Source organism: Silene latifolia, chromosome X (assembly GCF_048544455.1).
Source record: "Silene latifolia isolate original U9 population chromosome X, ASM4854445v1, whole genome shotgun sequence".
Taxonomy (NCBI): Eukaryota; Viridiplantae; Streptophyta; class Magnoliopsida; order Caryophyllales; family Caryophyllaceae; genus Silene; species Silene latifolia.
The window spans coordinates 315,063,888-315,074,728 of NC_133537.1; the positions used below are offsets into that span (position 1 = coordinate 315,063,888).

At 40.6% G+C, this 10,841-nt stretch overlaps 1 protein-coding gene across 1 annotated transcript; it reads left to right on the forward strand.

The window, feature by feature from the left end:
- Window positions 1-230: 230 nt before the first annotated feature.
- On the forward strand, window positions 231-1,232 carry LOC141620577 (protein FAR1-RELATED SEQUENCE 5-like). Its single transcript, XM_074437412.1, has 3 exons — window positions 231-482; window positions 590-757; window positions 1,047-1,232. The coding sequence occupies exons 1-3, from the start codon at window positions 231-233 to the stop codon at window positions 1,230-1,232; spliced, it is 606 nt and encodes a 201-aa protein (XP_074293513.1).
- The last annotated feature ends 9,609 nt before the right edge of the window (window positions 1,233-10,841 follow it).

Here is a 10,841-nt window from a genome sequence, read left to right on the forward strand (position 1 = left end):
AAATGCTTGACGAAGGTTATTTGGGCGGATAAGGAAGGGATAAACAACTACAAGTTATATGGAGACACGATCTCGTTTGACCCTACTTATGGGACAAACAAATATTTCATGGTGTTTACTCCCTTCACCGGAGTAGACCACAACAAGAAGACGGTGACTTTTGCGGTGGGTTACTTGACTTCGAGAGTCAGCATTCATTTGAGTGGATTTTTAAAAAATTCCTCGAAGCAATGGGGCAGCAGCAACCTCAATGTGTAATTACAGACCAGTGCCCGGGAATTAAAAAAGCCTGCCCAAATGTCTTCAACCATTCTGTCCACAAGTATTGCATGTGGCATATCATGCAGAAAATGCCTGAGAAAGTGGGAAGGGCAATCTGCAATGATACGGAATTTATGACCGACATAAATGCCGTTGTGTGGGATGTCGACCTCGAGCCACACGAATTTGAACAGAATCGGAAGATGTTATTGAAGCCCATGGTATGGAAAGCAACCGGTGGTTGAAGTATGTCTTTGCAATCAGACAAAAGTGGATACCGGCATACTTTCGGGATCTGCCTCTAGGTTGTTTGTTGCGAACAACCCAGAGATCCGAAAGTTCAAACAGCTATTTCAAGCGGTTTGAAAGCCATTTTGGAACCCTCGTCGAGTTTTGGATGAGGTACAATTCCGCAATAGAGCAGCAAAGGCATACACAAAGGAGGATGGATAATGCCAATGAGCATAGTATGCTCGAGAAAGTAGGGCCGATGAAGGTATTCCACTGCTATTCTGCTATTAATGTTATTCCACTGCTATTCTACTGTTATTCCCCTATTATTCCCGTGTTACTCTGCTATTCTGCTGCTGTTGTGTTATTCTACTGCTATTCTTCTATTAATGTGTTGTTATTTTTGAATAAAAAACGGATATTCTTTGTGGAAATGGATAGTGTCTGCAATAACAACAAAGTAGCTGCTAAATTTAGTCTCATGCTATTCCGCTATTAATATGTTGTTATTCTCTTGCTATTAATGTTATTCCACCGCTATTCTCGCTATTAAGGTAGAGATGCATGCCTCACTTGTCTACACCCATCCTATCTTTGGGGACTTTCATAATGAAGTCAAACATGCCATATGCGGCATGGGGTCGGGGGGTTTGACAAAAAGTAGGGCGGTGGAGTATCATGACGTTCGTGATGGTGAAGCACAGAGCTTCCGAGTTGAATTTAACACCAAAACTAACTAGAGCAAATGTGCATGTAAGCTGTTTGAGAGGCATGACATTGTTTGTCGCCATATACTTTGGGTGTGGAATGGTAGGCAGTCCACGGGATACCCGATCCTTATGTCCTTGCTCGATGGACAAAGAAATCCTACAGCGCTTGTCCGAGATGAAAATGGAAAGGTGATAGAAGAGATTGATGAGGCTGACATCAAGAAAGCTGAGATGTCAAAGGTTTGGTCTGAGATTTATGCAACTGTCGGGGTGATGGACGGTTTATGCTACCGTTAAACACATGAAGCAAATCGCTGAAAATCCCGACACAGTTCAGGGAGAACATCACAGACCAATCGAACCGAAGACCAAAAACCAGGAAATCGAGGCTCTTCTAGGCATCACGACTTCAAATGATATTGACCTTCGACCGCCAAACAAGGCCAAGAATAAGGGCGGTGGCAAAAGATTAAGGTCCTCCAAAGAAAAGGCCAAGACCAAGCAACAAAAGAGGAAGCGAAGATGCGGTAATCGGAAGAAGTGGGTGAACCACAACAATAGAACTTGTACTCTTCCATTTGCTGAAAGTCCCCCTTCTGATGACGATGATGAAGAAGAATCGTAAAGCGAAGAGGTATGAATCGGACTAATACTCTCCTATTATTGTAATGTTATCCTCTTATTCTACTATTATTCCCCTATTATTCTGTGTTACTCGCTATTCTGCTGCTGTTGTGTTATTCTACTGCTATTCTTCTATTAATGTGTTGTTATTTTTGAATAAAAAACGGATATTCTTTGTGGAAATGGATAGTGTCTGCGCAATAACAAGAAAGTAGCCGCTAAATTTAGTCTATCGCTATTCTCGCTATTAATGTGTTGTTATTCTACTGCTATTAATGTTATTCCACTGCTATTCTGCTATTAATGTAGCTTCTAAATACTAAGCACAAATTGCAAAGCAATATAAATCGATGCATGAACTAACAAAATTGCAGGAATATGTTATCCTTTTATTCTACGTTATTCCCTATTATTCTGTGTTACTCGCTATTATTCTCTTTGTTGTGTTATTCTACTGCTATTGTCCTATTAATTTGTTGTTATTTTTGAATAGAAAATGGATATTCTTGGTGGAAATGGGTAGTGTTCGCAATAACAAGTAGTGCTAAATTTAGATCGCTATTCGCTATTAATGTGTTGTTATTCTACTGCTATTAATGTTATTCAACATCTATTCTGCTATTAATGTAGCTGCTAAATACTAAGCAAAAATTGCAAGAATATGAATCAGATGCATGAACTAACAAAGACAAAAGAGACGCAAAAGACAGCGGCTACCATGAAGACCTCGCCTAAAAATGTCAAAGACTTTTACTATTTGTCATTGTTTGAATTAGATTTTAACCTAAAATGTATCTTCTAGATAATAAAGTGAGACCTACATTATATGAGAATTAATACTAGTTACTTTAATTTTTTTTGTTAATATTATCTGACTGTTTTTTCACAAACCACCCACAAAAATAAAACTGCAAATTACACACTACAATAATAGTTGAATAATAACAGATTAGTAATATTTATAAAAAGCAGTTCCACTTTTCAGTTTTTATTAAAAACAGTTACCTAACCTAATCTAATATAATTACAGGAAAACTGTTTGTATTCCCCAACCCCTATAAATACTGCTATTGCGTGGTTTTTTTTTTAAAAAAAAACACACACACACTGAATAAGTACAGAAAAACTGTTTGTATTAAAGAAAAAACTCTGCATCTCCTCTGCAAAAAGGTAATTTCTTATCTTTTTTTTTTGTTGGTAGACAGGTAATTTCTTATCTTTCTATACTTTATTACAGAAAAACTGTTTCTATTCCCCAAGCCCCTATAAATTACTGCTACTTCGAGTAAAAAAACAAACACACACACTGAAAAAGTCCATTCCAAAAAAAAACTTTATCTCCTCTGCAAAAAAGGTAATTTCTTATCTTTCTATTCTTTATTTTTCTTTCATGTTTATTTTTCTTATCTGTCAACACTGTACTCTATCTTTGCAGAAAAGGTAATTCTCTTTCTTTCGCTTTGGTTTGCTTTTAATTTGGTTGAAATATTTTAAACATCTTTTTATAATGCAAAAGTTTCATACTTCCAATGCTGCAGGATGAGTGACGAATCGACGATAGCCGAAGGTCCCCGACAAGGCAGAAATCGATGAAGCCAAACGGACGATAGAGTCCCTCACGATAGAGTTGATCGACACAAGGACAAATTTAGAGGCGCGAGAAACCCGTGAAGAGGCCTTAATAAGAAAGGTCGACAGTGTGTTAAGGCACGGTTGAAGGTTCTTGAACTTCAAAATGAACATATGCGTAGACGAGTTGAAGGAAAAGAAAAATAGGAACTACACGGAAGCCGACATGGACAATCGGTTCATTGCTTTGGTGTGAATGCTCCGAGGAAGTATTACACGAAGCCGATATTTCAATCTCTCGGTAATTGGACACCGATTAAAGCCATGGAACTTATGGAAGCATACAAAAACCCTTTTGAGGATGAGTCGGTGGAAGTTGAGAGCACTTTGTCCAAGGACCCGCGCAGCGTCGAGAATAGAATAAAGATATAAAAATCTAACGATGATGGGCCAGGGCTGCTGCTTTAAAATATGTTTAAAATATTTATTGCTTTAAAAATAATGGCTTTAATATTTTAGAACGTTAATGTTTATTATGTAAGTACTATCTTTAAGTGCTATCTACTACTATTTTTAAGTAATGTTGGAATAACAGAAGTCTTTGCCAGAATAATAGTGCAATAACAGCATAATAACTGCTAATTATGCAGAATAATACTGCAATAACAGCAGAATAATGGTAGAATAACAGTGGAATAAAAGCAGTCTAAACCACTGCTTTTACACTTGACTAAATTTACACTTGAATAAAAATGAATAGTTGTAACAAAATAATGCTGGACTAACAGTGGAATAACAGCAGAATAAACTAGTCCTTTTGTGGAATAATACTGCAATAACAGCAGAATAAACTACTTGTTATGCGGAATAATAGTGCAATAACAGCAGAATAACGGTGCAATAACAATAGAATCACAGTTGAGAAAAAACAGCCATTGACAGTTGAATAGAAAATGCATATTCTTCGTAGAAATTGGATAGTGTTTGTAAACCTTAATTAAACTAGTGGAGTAACAGCAGAATAACTGTAGACTAATAGTACAATAACAGCAGAGTAGCTGCTTATTATGCGGAGTAATACTACAATAACAGCAGAATAATGGTAGAATAACACTGGGAAAAACGCAGTCTAAACCACTTCTTTTACACTTGACTAAATTTACACTTGAATAGAAATGGATAGTGTTTTTAGAAAACAAAGGTAATAAGAAAGCTTAATTAGACTAAAATAACTGTAGACTAATTGTGCAATAACAGCACAACAAACTGCTCATTATCCTGAATAATACTGCAATAACAGCAGAATAACAGTGGGATTAGAGTAAAAATGGATGGTGTTTGAAAAAAGTACAAGTAATATGAAAACTCAATTAAATTAGAGTACACACTGGAATAACACTAGAGTAATACGGGAATAACAGCACAATAAACTAGTAATTACACAGAATAACAGTGCAATAACAGTGCACTAATTGTTTAACAACACAGTTTACACTAACTTAGTCTGACTTCCGTGGATACAGAACATTCAAAGGTACTGCATTCATGACGATGCCTGACTCTTCACTACCAGCAGATGATTGGGGTTGCACTTCGGGGGGCACGGCAACTTGTTCCTTGTCGCCGCTAAACCCAACGTCTTCGGCCTTCCAGTCTCACAAGCCTTCACTTTGTCAAGAACTACTTGCCTATGAAGATTAATATCCGCCAAGATCAGGGAAGCCGACATTTCAACACAGAAGCTTCGACGAGCAATCTTGCTCTGAAGATTGCACTCAAACACGCTTCCACCATATTCCGCCATCGTGTACAAAGAAGAAACACCCCGACTCCGAATTCAGCTAGTTCCTTCTTTTTCCATTTAAACGGCACATCAACGATTTCGAAATTGCGGCAATCTTGGACTTTGAACATTATGACCCTCCATAAAAACACGCATATAGTTTGCCACAATCTCGCCAATCTTCTCGTAATCGGCTATTTGCTTGGAATCGTGAGTCATGTTGTCCAAAATATCAATCGATTCATTCAAAAAGTTGATGCAGAAACAAGAGTAGTGATCATTGTACAGAATCGGCACAAACACAAGGTCGGAGTTCAGACGACATCTTCCATTGCAGGAATCGAAAAACACATTCCAGAATCCCAACAGCTTCTTACCCGGACCGTCAAGAGGACTTGAGGAATCAAAGTTCTCTAAGAGTGAATAAAGAGGATCCTTCAAAAGAGAAAGCATAAACAACCAAAAATAGTGCACAAGTGTTAACTTTATATCAATACTTGTGAGACAATCTGTAGGTAATAACGCAAAATAGCAAAGGAATAAACAAAATACCATATGACGAACTCCGAAAAACATTGAGCTTGGTTCTGAGCGTTCCTCAAACTCCAACGAATTCAAAAGAACCGACCAAACATCAACCACTCTTGTTGTCATCATAGTAGCTGCATCTACAATGGAAACATTATCCCCCTTGTCCAAAAACACGCCGACGTCGTCGTTGTACAACACTAACAGCTCCCTGCATTCACAAAAAATAACATATGATCAGAACAGTGGGATTACAGTGGTATAACAGCAGACTAACAGTTCAATAACACAACAATAACAGTGAAATAATAGTGGTATAACAGCAGAATAACAAAACGGGAATGACAGTGGGATTACAGTGGACTAACAGCTGAATAATAGTGGTATAACAGTACAATAACAGGTCAATAATGTTGAGAATAACAAAGGGACCTAACGGTGAAATTAGACGACTCGCTAGGTTGACAAAAATAACAAAGATAATAACAGTTAGACAATTAACGGACTAACAAAGTGGGAAACAGAAAGACTAATTGAACAGAAACACCACAATCAAAGAAATGAAAATCAACACATACTCTTCTGTCAACTGAGCGTCTTCACGAAGAACAAAGTCCACCACTTGTGATGCGTGTCATTTATATGATGTTTTACATCTCTTTTTACACGCATTTCAGAGCTCATTTGTTTAGTTTATGCTACATTTCTCCCTATTTCCGTCTACTTCCGTATTTTGTGCTTTATTGCAGAAATGTGAAGAATTCGACGGGAAATCAAGCCGAATGACCGAGTAATTTGCATTGCAAATGACGTAAAGGAGTTGCTTAAGGAACGAGCTTGGTGCGCAATCCAAGGCCCGAAAGACAAGTCCACGAATTAAAAGAAGTCAAGTAGCAGCTCATCCAGTCGATCGACTAGCCTAGTCAGTCGATCGACCATGGTTCGAAGTTCACATTTTTGAGTATTGATCGATCGACCGCCATATTGATCGATCGACGGACTTCGATTCGCATTTAAATTTAGAAAGCCCGTGAAGTTTAGGTTTTAGAGAGGATTGTTGCGTTGGTTGCTATATAACGTAATAAAAAAGACACATCGAATAAATCATCGTTTTTATCGAGAACACATTAAGTTTCACATCACAATACATTAAGTTTTAGTTTTAGTTTGTTCGGATAATTAGGGTTTGCTATATCGATTCTTGCTTTGGAATTCTGCCTTGTTCCTAATCTTTCCTCTGAATTTTCGGTATTCATTCTGCCCTAATCCCGTTTATTGCTTCCTTTGTTAGTATAGAATTGATAGTTAGTGTTCCCAAGCCAATTATCGTTTCTTCATCATTGCTATTTATTTCAAGTATGAATTCCGTAATTGTCATGAGTTTTATTGTTGTTTTTACCTTCGCCATGAGTAGCTAAATCTGTAGTGCTAGGATGTAGGCGATTTATGGCTAGGCGGCATTAGATTAGACACGGATCGAACCAGCGTGTCGATCGATCGATCGACATTGTTGGTCGATCGACCGACCTTGTAAGGTTATCTTCGTTTTAATTGTTTTTAAACTTGTATTTAACAAATCGAATGCATGCGACCAGTTAGATACCTATTTTTGTGACCGACCCATCAGACCGAAAGGTAGGGTAGGTTGTGTGACCGTCAATTAACTCGACTAAACTGTGCTAAGATCGAAAGATAGGTATAGTTTGGACCATTAGTCACTTTTCAGGACGAAAGTTAGTATTAGTGACATTAGGGACTTTTAGCGAGATCGAGAGATGCTAATTGTCAAGAGTGGACCGAGAGGACCTCTTTGTTTCCCGCCTTACCCGTGTTAAATTCGGACCGACTTAGTTAGTTTGCCGCCTTAAGAAGCCGTAATGACCCGACCATCCTAGTACCTTTCTTTTATCTGTTTAATCCATATCTTTAGTTTATTTTCTTCTTATTGTTATTAGTTATAGACCAATTCAACCAACCCCTATAATAGTTACCTTTGGTGATCATAGAACAACTAGAATTTACAACCGCCTCCTTGTGGTTCGACCCTGTTACCACTAGCCTAGGTTAGTCTTAATAGGAGATTATAAATTTTATCTTTGGTACTCACAACGACGGGTATCAAATTTTGCGGCGCCGTTTCGGGGGAGGCAATAGTCCTAATTTTAGTTGCTTTTATTTTCGGTCTTTCTCGTTTAAGGGACTTTTGTTCCTTAAACTTTTCTTATATTCTTGTTGTAGTTTCATCTTATGCGCAGTTCACAGGGTGGAGAATTATTACCATTTGACTCTGAGATAGAGAAATCTTTGCGCGGGTTGAGACGAGCACGAAGGATATTGTCGACGAGAGGAAGAGCCGAGTACTCGTCAAGCTATCTCGAGCACGATCCGTTTGAGGAAGACCAACAGTCTTCACCCACCTCTTCACCGAACCGGTTATTTTCCCGAAATTCCAGTCATGGCCGAGGAAGCGAGTATAGCTAGTTTTTTCGAGCGACGATGCCGCCGACTTGTACAAAGGGTTCGAATTACGGGAGAAGCCAGAAATTCGAACCAAAGCTCGCTTACATTACTATGGTTGAGAGAAACCAGTTTGGGGAGCTGCAAATGAAGATGCAGCTAAGCACATGGAGACCTTCATCGACTCATGCAGCCGCCATTCCCCACCGGTGGCGTGACCCAGGATCAAATCAAGGAGACCATGTTCATCTTTTCCCTTCGTGATGCCGCAAGGGAATGGTATAGGGATTTGGACAAGACCGTTCGGAGATCGATTGGAATACATTGGCATTGGCGTTCTACAAGAAGTACTTCTCCGCTTCAAGGACGATCGCTATTAGAGCTCAAATCACGGGCTTTAAACAAGGGCCGGATGAGAATTTCCACGAGGCATGGGTCCGATTCAAGAAGTTGGTGCGGACCATACCGCACCATGGGATTGCAAAGTGGAGTTTGTGCAATCATTTCTACAATGGGTTGTACGACGATCAGAGGGCCATTTTGGATGTTGCTGCCAATGGGAGATTCATTTGAAAATTTGGGAGCAACCAAAGGGTGGAAAATCATTGATGATCTCGCTACCCACAAGGCCGAGTATGGGAATTCGAGAGGGAACCAGAGGAGAGAGCTTTGAATCTTCCTCTGTTCTTCGCACTTGAGGCTCTTACCGCAAGATTTGACAAGTATGAGCTAGGAGGAGTCTCTAAGGGTGGGATATACCAAGTCAATCTTTGTGTCGACGGTCCCTTCGTGCGTGAAAGGTGTGGAGTTGAGGGCCATGTCTCAAAAAATTGCCCTAGTCCATTTGAATCTTGTCGCCTTTCAACACTATAGGGCGAACAACTCCTACTACGAGCCACCGCATCCGAACTTGAGTTGGAGGAGCCAGAATGTCCAAAACCCAACTCAACCTCCGCCACAGCAGCAGCCATATGTTCCGCCTCATCAAAAGCAACAGCAGTACCAGAAGCCTCCTTATGTGCCGCAGCAGCAACAATCACAAAATTCCGAGTTTTTCGAGCTTAAGAATCATTTGCTAAAGGAGTCCCAAGCAAGAGAGGCCGGGATGAAGTTACTTGAGAGCCAAATTGCTCAACTAGCTAGTAAAAGTAACACTCGAGCTCCCGGACACCTACCCACTCAACCCGAACAAAAGGAGACCCTAAATGCTATCACCTTGAGGAGCGGGTCTACCCTTGACGGTCCTGCCATGGTTGAGAATGCTGTCGAGAAAGATGAGCCAGAAACAAGCCAAGAGAAAGCTTCAACGAACAATTCAAAGAAAAAGACGTCTGCCAGGAAAATCAGTCGATCGACTGACATACCTAGTCGATCGACTGATACACGGGTTCCAGGAGCTTCTGGAACTGTGCATTCCAGTCGATCGACCGAGGAGGGTGGTCGATCGACCAATATCACTGCTGATGCTGAAGATTTTCGTCCTTTAATGCCAACTAATCTACGAGACCACTTGTTTCAGGGTACCACCGTCCCGAAAGTTTTAGGCGGGACCGAATCGATGGGTCGATCCCGGCTCAAGTTCGATCCAATGACGGTCAATGGGTCTCATTTGAGACGGTCCGAGGAGGGATCTAGCTTCAACAAAGAAAAGGTAACGGACTTCGGCCAAAGTCCAAGGACGCCGGCGCGCGCGAATTAGAGGAGAGGGCTAAGGTGCTCCTTACAGCCCCATATCCGGAGAGACTCGTGCCAACCAAGGAACAGGTATCTTTCAGTAAGTTTGAGAAAGTTATCCGTAGTCTGAATGTGCAAGTCCCCTTCCTTGAGCTAGTTAACCAAGTACCCGCTTACACCAAATTTATGAAACAATTGTTGTCTAAAAAGCGGTCACTTGAAACGAGTGCACTGTCGCACTTACCAAGGAGTCTTGTTCTTATCTGTCTCACACTGCGCCCCTTAAGTTAGAGGACCCGGGCGGTTTTCCGTCCCTTGTAGCATAGGTACCTTTTCTATCGAAAAGGCTTTATGTGATTTGGGAGCTAGCATAAGTGTCATGCCCTTGAGTCTAGCTAGGAAGCTTAAAGCGACCAGGTTTTGCTTTACCGAGATGACGATCCGGATGGTGACCGATCTGCGGTCGAGCCCATAGGAGTCCTAGAGGACATACCCGTCCAGATAGGGAAGTTTTTCTTCCCTGTCGACTTTGTTGTCCTTGACATGCCTGAGGATGACCATATTCCCATCATTTTGGGAAGGCCATTTTTGCACACATTTGGTGCGATCATCGACGTCGGTCTAGGTACTTTGACCTTCAAAGTGGGAAAGCACTCTATTGTTTTTGCCCAGCCGGCTAAGAAAAAGGATCCCATGTGGCCCGTCACTTGTAATACGGTCTCTGAAAAGAGATCGTACTTTGTACTTTCCGACATGCCTATTACTACTCTTTGTATTAACCCCTCCGCCCGAATTGGGAGCAATATGGAGGAAGAATCTCTTTGCATTTTAAATAATGCGGAGCTGGTTTGGGGAAGGGAGTACTACAAGTTGCGCCAGCTGTAAAGCAGCCGATCATTCAAAGAGGAGGCCTAGGATGCTTAAGCTATGGGACTGATGAAGAAGTAGAGGATGAGCCAGCCAAGGTGAGATGGGCTGATTTGGACTCCGATGATTCTGAGGGA